Raw genomic sequence first — 16,739 nt, forward strand, 5'->3', positions numbered from 1 at the left:
GCTACCATTAAATAGGGGATGCATTTTAAAATGACTGGCCATGTCTCTCTTTAGAAAAAACCCACACGTGCCAAGCCCCGCTGCTGGGGAGCCCGGGCAGACGCAGTGCATGTTCTAACTTAAGCAACATTGGGTCATCTGTTTATTTTCAGCTTAGCGGCCCGGAAGAAAGGGCGGCCGTTGCCAAGGCAACTGACACCCCGGGCAACGGCAAGACTAGGCGGGAGGAGGCGTGGCCTCGTCGGGCCTGGACAGATAAGAGGCGGCGGAGGCCACCCGCCTGAGCGGCAGGGCTCGTGGCGGCTGGAGGAGGCGGGGCGACTCGGCATCTTCGCAAAGTGCCAGAAAAGTCCTCGCCCCCTGGGCGAGCGAGACCCGGGCTTCGCTGCTCCCTTCCTCTCACAGCTCCTGGCTGAGAAGCCCTGCTCCGCGCCCCAACATGGCGGAAGGGTGCTGCCGCCCGCTGCTGACGGCGCTTCTGGCCGCCTGGGTCGCGGCGACGGCGGCAGAGGCCGGTCCCGAGCAGGCCACCGTGCCGGAGGAGGGGAGCTGGGTGCGCCCCATGACCGCCTCTAACTGGACGCTGGTGATGGAGGGCGAGTGGATGCTGAAATTGTGAGTGTGCGCGCCCGCCCCGCCTCGCCACACTGTCCTCGCGGGAAACACCCTCTTAGTGCCGCGCGGGCCGCTCGGGACCCCACGGTGCCTCAAGGCTCGACCTGGGGCCAGGGACCCGCCCTGCTGACAACCTGCCGCGGGGGCACTTGCAGCCCGCACGGCGCATGCGCGCCCCGCCGTGGGGTTGTAACTTACCCACCTCACCGCAGCCTCACCGGCCCCCTGTTTTGGTGGTTGGTGTTTTAGGGATGGTCTGGGTTTACTTAGGAAAGGAGGGGAAACCGAGAATATCAGCAAGAAAATCGCGTGCTTTTTGAAAGAGGTGTGTGCCTAGAAAAGGGAGAGCAGCATTCAGAGACATATATATGCAGCACAAATATATGGGCTCTCGTAGGTATTTGTGAATGAGTAAGTGCAGCGCCACGCAGGGCATAAAAAACCCTGAGCCTTCATTTTGAAGACCCTGAGATGTCATGATGGATGTCTGTGATATGTTAAAAGAAATCAAATAAATACTGATATTTGTTTCTAATTTTTAGAAGGAGGACTTTTTGGGTAGGTATCATAACTTAATTGTGCTGGGATACTAGAGGAAAGACATTAATAAATCACCCCTCTTGAACAATAGAAGATGGATGGTTGTTAGTGTCTTTGCCAAAAGAAGATGGGAAAATAATAGTTTTGAATTAGGAACAGGCAAGGAGTTTGTTCATTGTAGCTGGAAATTAACTTCTAGGGAGGAGGAGAGCATTTGAAAAAAAGGTTTTAACTAGATAGTGGGCATTTAAGTGTCTTAACTGATTTGAGATACTATCATGGTGGATACTATCATGGTGGGCCTGCACAGAAAATGAAATTTCTGAACAGCACCTGACAGCACATGTCCTTAGCCTCTAGTTTCAGGCAATATGCAACCTTGATCACTACTAACTCATAATTAATTTTACCTGAGAGGCACACACACAGAATTGAATCTTTCCTTTATTTGGCCAAGACTAAATTTTGATTCTTTGAATTTCGATTGCAAACTGATGCCCATAGACTGTAAACCTTAGAGATGAGGACAAAAAGTTATGTCACTTAGCAGATCACGCTGTTCAAAGAACATGATACGCATTACCCCTTCAGATTTAATTTTTGGTCACAAAGAAGTGGATACCTTAGAGGTCAAAGTAAAGTGCCTTTGGGATCGTAGTCATCAATCAATGAACTTATTAAAGAGATCTGTGGACATGAAGCACTTATTAAATAACTACACTACTTTGGATGAAGGTGAGGAAGCCATTTTCCTTTGAAGTAAGTGAAGTTTTACTGAGAGCTGTCATTTTGTCAGCTACTACAGAAAGTTATTTATTTCAGTTGGTGCTTACACAATGGAGTTTTTAAAATAGATGTTCAGTTTAAAATTAAGTTTGTGTGTGCAGAGTGAAAGCAAGCAGAAAAGACAGGTTACATTTAATGATCTCAACTCCTTTATAATCCCTTTTAGGATAGCTATGGCTTTTTTTTAGTTAAAGAACTAAGAACACTAAAGTTCAACCAAGTGTAAGCCACATTAAATTTATAAGTGAGCAACTACCAACAACTCTCATGTTTGGCCTTGTTGATGATTCAGATTTTACTTCTTTATAAATGTATACATCTAGACATAGTAATCAGTTGTTTTAAACCTTTCATGTGTCCATTGTAGGGAATTTGGGCTGTGATGCAAAATAATATATGTAACATGCAATATATGTAAACTGTGTACACATTTGATCATTTAGTAATTCACACTCATTGAGTGTGCTTCAGAATAAGTTGATTTGAAGCAAGACGGGAAAGGAAAGAGGACTTAAGCCTTAATAGAAATTTCTTCCTATATACCAGAGCCTGGGCTTGCTGGTCCTGAAGAAATATTATGGCTCTTGTGTACTTGTGAAATTCTCCTCCCTTTGACAAAATACAACACTTTCTAAAGTATAAATACAGGAAACTGAAATTGCTAGCAAGTTATCACATTTTTTTTTTCCTTAACAGAAAATGCCTTAATACTACCTTCCACGTTTGTATTTTGTTTAGGTGAACTGATCATAATAAATGGAGGTTATATGGGGTTCCCAGGTTTTTCTAAAGAACATGCTGGGAGGCCTGATGGTACTGAAAATTTGTCATTACTTTCGCAGGTCTTTATTCATTTGCTTACATGCTGTCTATATTTGGGGACTTTTTTCCTTTTAGTATAAAGCTGTAGTGTAATTCCTGGTTTATTGTTATAAAAAATTTATTTTTAAAGACCTAGCAGTGTTTACTCTGAGAAACCTATTAAAGAATTTAATTTGTTAAATTTTCTCTTTTTTTTTGTCAGTATTTTGGATCTTTGGATTTGAATTTAAGTTTTTAAAAAGCAGACATATCAGGGAGACATATCAGTTAAAAATATATTTTTAAGTAATTCACTGGAATTCATTTGAATTCTGAAACCTTTTTTAAACTGTGCAGTATTGTGGCTCTTGTCCCACAAATATTTCTCATTTAAAGTTATGGACTTGTTTTATACTTAGCTTTTCTCTGTTTTATAGTTTTTAGCCCTTTCTATTGTGACTGTAACATTGGCTTGCTTCCTATTTCATCTTAATCTCTGGAGAAAGTTTGCCATTTCTCTAAATTAGGAAGATTATCTAATCTTCAAAATGCCCTCTAATGAGTCCTTCTGTTTCTTTGTTTCATACTATTCTTCAGTCTGTTCCTTTGTAATCTTTTATTATTTTAAATACTTGTTTGACTTTCAGTATATCAGTCCTTGTGACTACTTCTTTTGTTCATTTGAAACACAATACAATACATTCTGTATACTGTTCTGGTAGCTTGTTCTCCCCAAAAGAAATAAGTAGATATCCAAGTAGCTTAATTTTTTGTCCTGCCTACCATTAAACTGATACCTAGAGGAACATAGGACATCAAAATAATTTCACAACCTCTATCCCTATTTCCAAACTAAATGTAGCAAAAGCTACCACCCTGGGTACTGTTAAGGCGATTTAAAGACATGTAAAAAGGAGCACCTATAGTGCCTTAGTATTTGATTTCAGATTGTTTCCTCCAAAGGGTCCTCTTTGCTCATCCCTTCCTTCTCTTCATCATTTCAGTGGCAGTAAACAATTAGAATCTTTATATGACATATTCTGAATGCTTTCTTATTTGAGCATTCTAGCAATTGATGCAGAAATATCATTTGCATTCTTATTATCTTGAGGAGATAAAATTTGGAAAATATTCAAGCTTCGGCCAAAATCAAAACCTTAGTAATGTTAGGCAACACCAGAACTAGAACAAATGCAGGTCTGTGCTATTCCTGGGGAATCAGCATGGGTGGAAGGGGCTGGACCAAGGCATGTAATCCTGGAGATTATGTGTTCTCAACTGGCTAGCACCTTGACCTGTATGAGGCCTTTATTTTCTATGATACAGAGGCCCACTGTGGTTATACCATCTCTAGATTTTGCAAGTAAACAGCATTCTTGGCTATCTGCCCATTCTTGAGACTCCTCAGGGTTCAAATAGGAGCCCTGTTTTTACATGCCAGTCTACCCCCCACCCCTACCCATATCAGTAAATTGTTCTTTTGTGCATTGTTTTTAGCTAGTATCACACTTATCAGAACTTACAAATCTATTTATTTACATGTTTTGTAGTAAGATTTTGTCTAACTCCTCCACTGGGTGATAAGTTTATGTAGGTAGAGGATTAAGGTTTTGTTTATTTGTTTGTCTTTTTTCTTATCTCCATGTGAATAACTATCAAACTAGGTGTTCAGTAAGTACTATCTGACTAAGTCAATAAATGAATAGATTTTAACCAAGAGATTCCTCAAGTATATTACTGAAGGAAACATCTGTATGTATTTTCTTAGGTATTAAGGTTAATCACTATCATCTGCCATTTGTTAATTTATATAATAAACATATACTGTGTCCTGGGCTCCATCACGTGATGTTCTAAGTATGAGGAATGTACTAGTCATTACCATGATGGAGTGTTCATTCTCCTGAAAACAGTGAATTCCATTTTCACTTGCAAGTGTCATGGTTTTGGTAGAGTTGTCAATTTTTATTTTTACTGTTTTTGACAATGTATCCTAGAAATGATCTTTTAAAAAATAAGCAGTTTTTCGGCCCTCCCTGGTGGCGCAGCAGGTTAAAGCACAGCACTAAGAAGCTAAAGCCACTTCCGCATGAGTTCGATTCCCGCCTGCCTGGAGGTGACCACATGGTGTGGCAGACCTCTCCTGACCCGCCCGCTGCTCCCCTCAGCAGTGTACTTCGTAGATCTGCCTGTTCTGCTCTGGTGAAGCCTCTTGCCACCCCTGAGCCTCTGGCCTGTACCCCAGTTATGTATGCACAAATAAATAAATCTTTAAAAAAAAAAATAAGCAGTTTTTCAACTCCTACTAAGAGTTTTTTCAAATTTTCCAAAATTTGTTTAAGTTAAAGAAGTGATCTTACCTACAAACTTGATGGAGTTAAAACATCAAAACACTGAGTTAGAAAATATTTTAAATATATGTATTACATTTATCCCCTTGATAGTTTGAGGGCCCTCCCTGATGGCACAACAGGTTAGGGCACAGCAGTGCAGGCTGGCCACAGCCGCTTTAGTGCGAGTTTGATCCCTGGCCCTAGAGATGACCACATGGCACAGCAGACCTCTCTTGACCTGCCTGCTGCTCCCCTCAGCAGTGTACTTCATCAATCTGCCTGTTCTGCTCCTCACTTTCTCTCTGGTGAAGCCTCTCACCGCCCCTGTGCCTCTGGCTTGTATCCCAGCTCTGTATGAATAAATAAATCTAAAAAACAAAAAAAAAGTTTGATTTGAGTTAGGATTTTTAAAAAATATAATTTAAGCAGATTTTTAAATTTTGTCCAACCAGTGACATCCTGAAAATTTTCAAAGTGCCCCAAGATTTCTTTTTTCCTGGAGTATCTGTTTATTTGAGCATTGATTATTTTACTTAGTGTTTTTTTTCTTCTGGATTTTACTATTCAAGAGAGACTATCTCTCCAGTTTTACTAAAGCATTTTTGTTCATTTTCTAAGTATTAATTTTCTTTGTAATTGTGTTATGTACTAGTTATTTTAAAATTGATTACCCGCATGTGTTAATGTTTGTTCCCAGTACTTTACATTAATTATAGCTCAATTAGCCCTGTAAGTCACCATCAGGCATAGCTGATCCCAATTCCTTCTGATTTTAAATATCTTCTTTTCTTTATTAATTCCTGCATCATTGCTGATTATCATAAATTTAGTGGCTTAAAATAACAGAAATTTCTTTGTTCACTATTCTGAGGACAAAAAACGCCAAATCAAATATTGATATCGACCTGGAGGCCCCATGGAGTATGTGCCTTTCTTAGCTCAGTTGTAGCCCTTTGCGTTCTTGGTTTGGCTGCATAGTAGCATCACTTGCAACTTCTTCATGTGGCCTTAAGAACACTAGTCATTGTTTTTAGCGCCTAACCTAGATACTGGATGGTCTCATTTCCAGGTCTGTAATTTAAATACGTATGTAAAAGACTCTTCCCAAATACAGGTCACAATTCACTCCTTAGGACTTGGGCCTACCTTTTTAGGTGATCCTACTCAACACATTTTACTTTCTAAACAGCAGACCTCTTTGGTTTTCTGTTTCAACAACTCCAGTAGAAATCCTGGACCACATTAGCACTCTGTAGTCTGAATATTTGTGATGTTTTCCAGGGCCATGGGAGGGCAAAGTGAGGAGGCCTCATGCTTAGTGCCCAGATGACAGCCAAACCTTCAGGATTTTCTTGTTTTTTCTCATCCTTTACTAATCTATTATCCATAGAGAACTACTGGGCGGTTTCTCCAAAATGTTAATCTGATCATAATTCTCTTACATCTTTTGTGTTTATAATGAAGTTAAATGTAGTCTTAATTCCCCATACAATTTTTTAAAATCCTGTGCATGATGTTTTCATCCTGTCTCAGTACTCTGAGCCTTCACACACTGTTTACATGTGACTAGAACATACCTTTTGCTCCCCTCTTAGGATGTTATTTCTACTTTAGCTCTTAGCACAGATGTGTTTCTCTGTGGGCCCTTTGAGATCACCAAGCTTCTGAGTGTCTCATAGCATGTCTCAGCCATGGCTTTTGTGGCCTAGATTGTGATTACTCCAGTGATTGCTTCTGTTCATGTCTGGATTGTACACTCAAGGAGGGTAATCACTGCCTCTCTCCTGTTCACAGTTGTAATCTCATCTTCTAGCATGGTGCCCAGTTTGTTTATTGAATAAAAAACAGTAGAAAGCAGGGGTCCAGTTGAAGGCCCAGGTGTTTGAATTTCTGTTTAAGAAAGTGTCAGAGTTGATTTAGCTAATAGTTTCTACTTATTGGGACAGTTTAGAACTGTTACTGATCTTTGAAAGTGACTCACTCTTGGGACCCACTAGCAACAGATCTTCTGGATACTGCTCATCAAAAGTAACTTTGAAGGATTGAAACTGGTTTGACTAGTGCAGCAAAACTTGTGAAAGGTGTCTTCCTTCAGTGACACACTTACAACTTCACACTGAAAAATACAAAGATATCAGGAAAGTGACAAAATTTGGGTAAATTGTAAAAATAAAATTCATATAAAATGAATTACATTGTATTATAGTAACTAATACAATAATATTTTTATATAATAGTTAAAATGTATTACAGTCATTTGTGAAAATCTTTTGAACTTAGGCTATTTTTTTTTCTCAGAGAATTGATTATTTCCTAGAGGGAATTTGTACTTTGGTTTCTCTATGTCAAGTGATTGGAAAACCTTGCTTTTATGCTTTCATCTAATAAGGAATTATTTTTTAATACTATTTTTCATTTCATATTGCAGTTATTTTTCCTACCTTTATGTTGATTAGCTGTTTTTCTTTTATAGTTATGCCCCTTGGTGTCCATCCTGCCAGCAGACTGATTCAGAATGGGAAACATTTGCGAAGAACGGTGAACTTCTTCAGATTAGTGTGGGAAAGGTAGATGTCATTCAAGAACCAGGTACTGTCAATGTTGAACATTAATTGCCAAAGTTTGTCACTTTATATTTTCTTAAAGCATATAGAAAAGTTCCTAGGATATTTATGATCCATGTACCTAGAATCAGAGGTAACATAGCATATCTGGGTTGTATGTGGTATGTGCTTACACAAGTGTATATTTATTTATGTATTTTTTGCTGAGTCACTTGAAAATATATTTCAGACTTTATGATACTTTAATGTTTGATAATTAAGCATATGAATATCTCCTTAATTATTCTCCAAACATCTTTTATAGTGTTTTGAACCAGGATATAATCACTGTTCATTTACATTTGATTGCTGTGTGTTTTTAGTTCCCTCAATCTAGAACAGTCCTCCATTTTTTTTTTTTTGTGACACTGATATTCATAAAATAATATGGCAGGGTTTTGCCTATGTGGTGGTGGTGGTGTTTTTTCCTGCATTTTCTGTAAGTTTGAAATTTATTCTAGAGGCAAGTTTGATAGTAAATGTTTATGGCAAAATATTTTAACAGTGATTTGGTAATACATTTCATCAGAAGACAGATCCTGTCACTATTATGTTGAGTTTTAGTTTGACTAAGATGCTGAAACTAATTTCTCAGTTATAAAGAAAAGATCCTACTTTGTGATTAGCAAGTAATCTGTAGTGTGATACTCTGAGGTTTTAAGTCTGTTGCTAATTTTCCTGAATCATATATTTTATTGTGGGCCAGAAGAGTAGTTTTGTAATCCTGTCATTTTGTCTACATTCATAGCTGTTAATGATGTAATTTTTCAAAAGAAAGAGGGAAATACAGGAGATTTTTAAATTCTGAAAGTATATACAATACATTTTTAATTTGTAGTTTAAAAATAGCTTAGTGTGTTATATATAAATGAAAAATAAACATTGCACTTTTAAAATTTAAACCTCAAATTTGACTGTTTTCAAAATGTGTCATTTTTTTTCTTGTGTACTTATTCAATTTCTGCCTATTCCATTCATTTACAAGGGGGCAAAGGAAGGTAGATAGGGAAGTGTAGCTATTCCCTTCTTAGTAGGATGTAGTTAAGATCAGTATGTTGATACACCTATGGGGAGATATTTCTGTTTAAAGCCATAAGCATTTGAATCAAAACCACTTTGTTCATCTGTTATTTAGACATAAACTATAGGAATAATGAATAAACAGAGCCCAAAAAGGGAAAGTAATTGCTATATGTATTGTAACAATTTTTAAATGTAGAGCTCTATAATTTTTATTTTATTATTATTATTTTTAAAAATATTTATTTGTGCATACAGAACTGGGGTACAGGCCAGAGACTCAGGGGTGGCGAAAGACTTCATCAGAGACAGAGTAGGGAGCAGAACAGGAGGATTGACTGAAATACATTGCTGAGGGGAGCAGTGGACAGGACAGGACAGTAGTGCTACACCATGCAGTCACCTCCCTGGCCTGGGATCAAACTTGTGCTGCAGTAGCTGTGGATGGCTTCACAGTGCTGTGCTTTAACCCATTGCACCACCGAGGGGGGGCCCTGCCTGGATTTTTCAAAAGATTTCCTAATAGATTGGCTATAGCATTTGACAGAAAAACAGAAGGTGGCAAAGATTGAAGGATGAGTGCTGTTGGAACAGGACTTAAGTTGTTTGATAGAAATCCAAATATAAATTAAAATATACATTTGAGGATGATCAAGGTAGATGGTATTTGAAACGAGGGGAAGATTTAAGGTTACTTAGAGTGTATGTTGGAGAAGTGTTTTAAGGAGTGAATTTCAGAGAACTCTTATTACAAAAGTTTCTGTAGATTAAAAGGAGAAGCTGATCACATATGGAAAAGTAGGGGCTTCTAGAAGTTGGTTAAAGAAAGGGTATTATAGAGTTAGTTTCCTCAGAAAGAAAGGGTATTATAGAGTTAGTTTCCTCAAAAAGGGTCAGATAGACTTTTCTCAGTATGGAAGGGTCAACATCTTTGAATTAATGTTACCTTGTTATAGGGAACTAAGGTCAGTGAAGGCCCTGTGGCTCTAAAGAAGTCCATTATATTTACTTAAAAGAATGTAAATTATCTTAAGTTGAAAGCAGTGAGGACCCTAAAGCCTGAGAACAGATCTTGTCCTTATTTTTGGCTTTTTTCTCTGACTAATCTGTCAGATGTTAATTTGCTTGCCTAGCCTTAGGTAATATGGAGGAGTTCCCCTGTGTGCTCGTTACAGAGCAGGGATAGGGGCACCCCAGTACCTCCAAACCTGCTCACTCTAAATATGTTCTGCCATCTGATGCATCAAGACATTGTAAGACCTTTAATGGAAAGAACCTTAATATAATTAGTAGTCAACACAGACAAGTCAAAGAATATAGTTTCTACATCAAATACCAAAGTTATCCATCCCTTTATGGTTAAAATTCCACCCAAATGGGATTGGCCCAAAGCAAGGCCTGAACACCTGCTATAAGTCTAAAAAACACCTTCTGGCAGAGACCCATAGAAAAGGGTCAGAAACATTCAGACAAGTATGGGAGGAAAAGTACAAAATCGAGATAAACCCTGCCACTATGAACCTCCCTACAGGTCTCTCACCCACATGTTTTACCCAGTCCAGGGCCAAAAGGCAAATGTAGTTTCTTCACATGTCTCTCTGCTCCATGTCACGTTCTGGCTCTCCATCCTGCTTCCCTCCTTTTCCAGTCTCCTGTCCAACTTCTCCCTGCTCAGCTCCTCCCATCTTCTGGGGGCCAGGGAGTCTGGAAACTCCCCTTTACGTGGGGACCACCCTGTTACAAGATGTCACATGTGGCACTAATTTCTTGGTAATCCTTGGGCAGTTTATCCCTTTTCTTGAAAACTATTTGAGTATTTATCTTTACAAAATTTAACATCCTGAATGAACAGTGGAAAACTATTGAAATGTATTATTTTTCTCTGCAGTTAAGCACTTTACTGGATATTTCTATATACCTATTTATATTTGGTTACAAACCACCATTAGTACATTCTTTCATTGAGACTGCCTTGCCACAGGTGGGCTAGTAAGGGATAATTCCATTTCTTTCCCCTGCAAGTAAAATATAAGAAGAAGGGAAACAAGACTTTTTTTTTATTATAATAGTTTATTTTTACATCATTCTGTGCCTTTTCCATCTCACTTGTAATCCCCATGGGCTTCCCATCACCAATTCACCCGTGTGCCATCACCAAAGTCCCGTGCACTAACACCCCCCCTCCCCATTTTTGATCCCATTTCCCACTCTACCCCCGTAAAATGTCTCTGGTATATAGTTATACATTACTATTACCCACCCCCCCCAGTCCTTTATGCTCCTGCTATGAGTGAAACCATCCAGTATTTTTCTTTTTCTTTCTGGCTTATTTCACTAAGCATGATCCTTTCCAGCTCCATCCATGTTGCTGCAAGAGTCATGAATTTATCTTTTTTGGTTGCAGAGTAATATTCTATTGTGTACATTTTGATCCAGTCATACAATTTTGGGCATTTGGGTTGATTCCATGACTTTCCTCTTGTACATAAAGCAGCAATTAGCATGGGAATGCAGGTGTCTGAAAAACAAGATTTTTTTTTTAAAGATTTATTTATTTGTGCATACAGAACTGGGGTACAAGCCAGAGGCTCAGGGGCTGTGAGAGGCTTCACCAGAGACAGAGTGGGGAACAGAACAGGCAGATCAACGAAGTACATTGCTGAGGGGAGCAGCGGGCAGGACAGGAGAGGTCTGCCACGCCATGTGGTCACCTCCGGGGCAGGTGGGAATCGAACTCATGAGGAAGTGGCTTTAGCTTCTCAATGCTGTGCTTTAACTCGCTGTGCCACCAGGGAGGGCCAAAACCAAGAATTTTTTTAAGTGCCCATGCACACTCTTCAGTTAGGTCCATACACTTTTCCATTGGTATTTCTAATAGATTTTAAAAATATTTTATACAGAAAATAGGAATTCAAAAAGATAAAGACTCCGGGGGTTATAATCACACTGTTTCTCTACAGATAAGATGTAGAGACAGGAAAGGAGGGATCTTAGATTAGATTACCTTGCATTATCTTTTTAATACTGCATAGACCAGGTAATGTTTCAGTTGAGTTGAATTTGGGAAATTAAATTTAATGAGTTTGTTCTTAAGCCTTCTGTTTCATGCAAATGAGGTTAGCTGCTAAGGACAGAAAAATAGCAGCCGCTCATAGAGCACCCATCATGGGTGACTGCTATTTCATGAGATTGGTGGTAGAGCAGAGTGCTTCACCAAGTCCGTAAATGTGGACATTTATGTTTAACATCGCTAACTTATTACAGAAGTACATTTAGTTTACTGAATTTTAGTGAACATTAATCTTTAAATTTTATCATTGAAAAATTAGTTTGTTATGTATTCTATTACATTGACAACTTTATTTCAACCTCAAAGGCATGGTTACTTCTACTTACCCCCAACCCCCCACCCCCATTGTTTTACTTCTGCTTATAGTTGTGGTAAGCACTTATACATATAGTTTAACTTCACTAACATCTCTAGAAAGAGTAAAGTAGTTTTTTTTTTTCCCAGAAAACCTAGGGTTTAGAGAGGTTCAGTAATTTACCCAAGGTAACATGCCAATGTAGAACAAAAGCTGATTGCAATCCCTATTTTATAAATACCACCCTTCAATAATTTGTTATTTTTCTCCTTCAAAATCTAATTTTCTCTTTAATCTTTTAATCCCTTTTAAATGTGTTTAAGATATGCTTACTTATTAAAAATTAATTTTCCCCTGCACTATGGATTAATATCCCTTTTATGTTGTGTGCAATACATTCTTTATCTTAAAGTGGAAGTTAACTCTTAAAGACATGCCAAATTTCATGCCAAATTTTTGGGAAACCTTATGATCAACTTTATCTTTTTTCTTTGAAGATTTAAGCATGCTTACGTTGCCCATTTACAACACCTGTCCTGAAGTTTGTTGCATGAACCACCATACAAACCTGGACATGAGCTGTTGCAAGTGCTGTTGTAATTCTTTACGATCCATGTAAGGTGTTCCCGAAAGGAGCCCATACAAATGGCCTTAGACAAGAGAGGCTTCTTGGGACCAGTTGCCTTACGTGACTCCAAGGGAGGGGGTGCTGGGCCAAAGGAGTGCAGGGAGAGAATTTATACCAAAAAGCTGTAGGGAGAGGCAGGGTGGGAGCTCAGAACAGCCAAGGCAGAATGCACTGGACTTGACAGAGGAAGTCAAGGTCCAAGCTGTCCCCAGTCTGCACAACCAGAAATGTGGGCGGAGTCCTGTGTCATGACATCTGCCGCTTCCTGGATACTATCAGTAGGCTATAAGGTCAGGGGGCCCCCCTGGCCGGCCTGCGCTGCTGGCCTAACAGTCCTGTTTGTATACCCTCTAGCCATGACCTCAGATAGTGCTTCTCTGTTGCAAGGTTTAAACTTTTCAGGGAATGAAAATCTCAACACTTCTTGGCAAAAGTATAAAGGGAAGATGATGTTTGGGAGTACTCACAAGACCCAGGGCTTTTCCATGTCTTCCATTCTCTGAGAAGTGACGTGTATTTGAGATGTATCATCTGTGATAGCAAATCTTCAAGGACTTACTAATGTGTTATGATCAAAAGATTACTTTGGCTGCTCTTAATTTTATTATTGTTGATTTTAGTGAATACATCTTTAGTGATGTACAACATTCCAGATAAAAAAACAAAACTCATCTCTGAGTTAAACGTTGTTATGTGACTAATATTCCACATGGATTATCATTTGAAGAAATACTGACAAGAAACATAACTTGATACCACAATTAATTGACAGTGATCTTTATTTTTATTTTTTGAAGATGTATTTATTTATGGATACAAGAACTGGGGTACAGGCCAGAGGTGTAGGAAGTTAGAGGATTTATTAGAGACAGAGTGGGGAACAGAACAGGAGGATTGACTGAAATACACTGCTGAGGGGAGCAGTGGGCAGGTCAGGAGAGGTCTGCCACACCATGTGGGTCAGCTCCCTGACCAGGGATTGAACTTGTGCTGCAACAGTGGCTGCAGACAGCTTCATAGTGCTGCGCTTTAATGCATTGTGCCACCAGGGAGGGCCCAGTGATTTTTATTGTAAATAATTTTTAATTGGCTGTCTGGTAAACAGTAATTATAGAACACCACAGAAATTCTTACCAGGAATTATAAAATTCTTATTCCTTTATACTTACACTTTTGGGACAATTGTGTTAAATTTGCTAGCCTGCTTTAGAAATATATACAGAAAAATTTCAGAGGTCATCTTTTGATTTTGTATTTTTTTCCTTATTTTCTCTGTGCTCATTGATTTTTATGGATTTATAAAAATGTTATTCAGAACAGTGTATAATTTTGAAATGTTTAAGACTAAATTTGTTTATTATAACTTCTTATTTTATTCTAACTTTGAATTAGAATTTAATTCAAAGGTTATGGCATTTATGTATTGATAGTACTGTTTTTGTATATACTTTGTAAATGTAAAATCATCTAATACTAAGATACTACAAGATAGAAATTATGATACCTATTTATATACATTTACATAAATCCTAGAATTTATTTTTCTGTATTAAAGACAATTTGTGAAATATTTTTTGATTTATTCATTTACTTTATTTATTGCTACAGCTAGTGATGACCAAAATATGAGGATTTTGAAGCACAAATTAAAAATATTGCCTGCAGTGAAACCTAACATTTATTAGAAGTTCTGTCTATTTAATCTGATAGAAATAAATCTGAATAAAAACTTGAGGTGATGAGATGTTGTATACTCATTCCATTTTATTATATCACATAAAGTGTAATTCCATACTACTCTAACTCTCCCTCTATAAGATTTTGGGTGGTTATAAGAATCTATAACTAGGAAAGCTGTAAATATGAAACCTGTTTGCAGTAAGTATTTTAAGCTAAAATTGTAATGATTTCTTATTTCTTATTTCTTGTATTTTTTTCCTTATTTTCTCTATGCTTATTGATTTTTATGGATTTATTTATAAAAATGTTATTCAGAACAGTGTATAATTTTGAAATGTTTAAGACTAAATTTGTTTATTATAACTTCTTATTTTATTCTAACTTTGATTACCAGTACTTTTTTTCTTTGCAAATTGGAGTTGGAAATACCTTAAAAATATTCTTAATCCCTCGTAGTGTAGAATTTCAAGCACTGTTAGAGGTAAAAATGTCCCATGGACATATACTTGGTATGATCCTCAGTGGACTTCTTAGGTCATTTGTATTTTTGTTATTGCTAATACTTTACCCTCCCCCTTTTTGGTTAGAAATGCAAGTAAGAAATGTCTCCTGTTGTAATATTGACTTTTTGCTACCTTCAGAGTGCTGAGCTTTCTTTTCAGTGGCATAGGAATATTTTAGTCCTGTTCTGATGTGAGATAAAATAGGCAGATTCATTATTAATCAATAAATTATTTTGTTGAATATTGATTTATAAAATGGGTATAAACATTATGTGTTTAAAAGTAAAAGTTTAACATTGCCAATTGCAAATGATCACAGAGATAGAAAATTTAATCTACTTTCTTTGAAGAGACATCTCATTTTGTAGGTTGTTCTTTGGTGAGAAAGGGAGAAATGATGACAAATATTAGCTTTTTTTTTTTTTTTTTTTTTTGCTAGAACCACCTCATGCATGGTGTCCACATAAATATTTATTTCTAAACTTGTAAAAAGCAGGAATATATTCTTTACTACTAGCTTCATTCTGTTTTTATTTTATTGCTTATTCCTTTTCTGGAAATCATTATCTTTGTTTATAGTCATGATTGTGCTCATTTTATTATAATCTTTGCCTGTGCCCCAAGATTGTAAGTGAACTCAGTGAAACAAAGATTGTTTTTGCTTATTTAGTATATCTGTTACCTTAGTCCCTGGAACAAAGCAGGTGTTGAGCAAATACTTGTTAAGTGAGTAAGGGTTTTAAAATATTTTTGTCTTCATATACACTTTGTATAGCATTTAATATGTAGTTAAGAATCTGTAAAGGTTTTCTAGGACAAATTGAAAAACTGTTCAATGTACATAGAGTCCCTTGGTATTGCTTGCAAAGTTTATAAATGTGCAAAGGTTTTAAATAATCATTTCATTATTTATTGTTCTTTTAAACCTGCATCATCTAATACTACCTATAACGTATTGCATCTTTATTATGTACTTAGCACTTAACACACTGATCTATTCTAGTTCAGACCATTTGAACTAAACTCTGATATGCCAGTTTTACAGATGAGGTACCTGAGACTATAGAAAAGTAATTTATCTAAGGTCACAAAGCTAATAAATGGAGAATTTAGTATTTGACCTGGATTGCATGATTCTAATACCTGTTCTTTCAGCCATCAGACAATTCCAATTGATATGCAATGTAACACATTGAAGTTGAGCAAGTTCTGTATCAGTGACTGGAAAATGTTAGGTAAATAATAATGGTTAAAAATAAAATTTAAGTAAATAGTAAATATGGTTCAATTATTACAATGATTTTTGATAATATGGTTATGAAAGAAGTTCAAAAATTCTTGTTTTGGGAATTAAATTAGATATTTGGGTTAATCAGAATTTGACTTGTAACTTTTTTGTTCATTTATCTTGTAGGTTTGAGTGGCCGCTTCTTTGTCACCACTCTCCCAGCATTTTTTCAGTAAGTTTTAGTAATTTTCTGGTCTCATAATGATTAAAAGTCAGTACTTTTTAAAAAAAGCACCTATAATTCTAGTTGTTTTACGTGCCATCACTTGTTCAACTTAACACCTGAAGAGAGAACCCATCTGTGCTAAGTGATAGCTATAAGAAGAGAGGGATGTCCAGAGTGCTGTAGAGGCAGGAACCTAGTTTCAGGTGGTGAATAGGTGAGGAGGAAGTGTCAGCAAAAATTTTTCTGTTGATATAAAGGATAGGATTTTTTTTTTTTATTACAAAGTTTATTTTTACATCATTTTGCACATTTTTTTTTTTCCATCTCGATTGTAATCCCCGCGGGTTTCCCATCACCAAATCACCCCTGTGCCACCACCATAGTCCCGTGCATTTCCCTCCCTTCCCCCCC

The 16,739-nt window shown here is 37.2% G+C and overlaps 1 protein-coding gene across 1 annotated transcript in view; it reads left to right on the plus strand.

Moving 5' to 3' along the window:
* Positions 1–272: 272 nt before the first annotated feature.
* The window catches only part of TMX4 (thioredoxin-related transmembrane protein 4), a 31,821-nt gene continuing 15,354 nt past the window's right edge, over positions 273–16,739 (plus strand). The window contains exons 1-3 of the mRNA XM_004687181.2: positions 273–615; positions 7,549–7,664; positions 16,289–16,334. Coding sequence (XP_004687238.1) covers positions 440–615; positions 7,549–7,664; positions 16,289–16,334 — 338 coding nt within the window. The 5' untranslated portion in view covers positions 273–439. The remainder of the gene's footprint in view (positions 616–7,548; positions 7,665–16,288; positions 16,335–16,739) is intronic.

The sequence above is a fragment of the Condylura cristata genome, unplaced genomic scaffold (genome assembly GCF_000260355.1).
Source record: "Condylura cristata isolate star-nosed mole 26May11 unplaced genomic scaffold, ConCri1.0 scaffold00022, whole genome shotgun sequence".
NCBI lineage: Eukaryota > Metazoa > Chordata > Mammalia > Eulipotyphla > Talpidae > Condylura > Condylura cristata.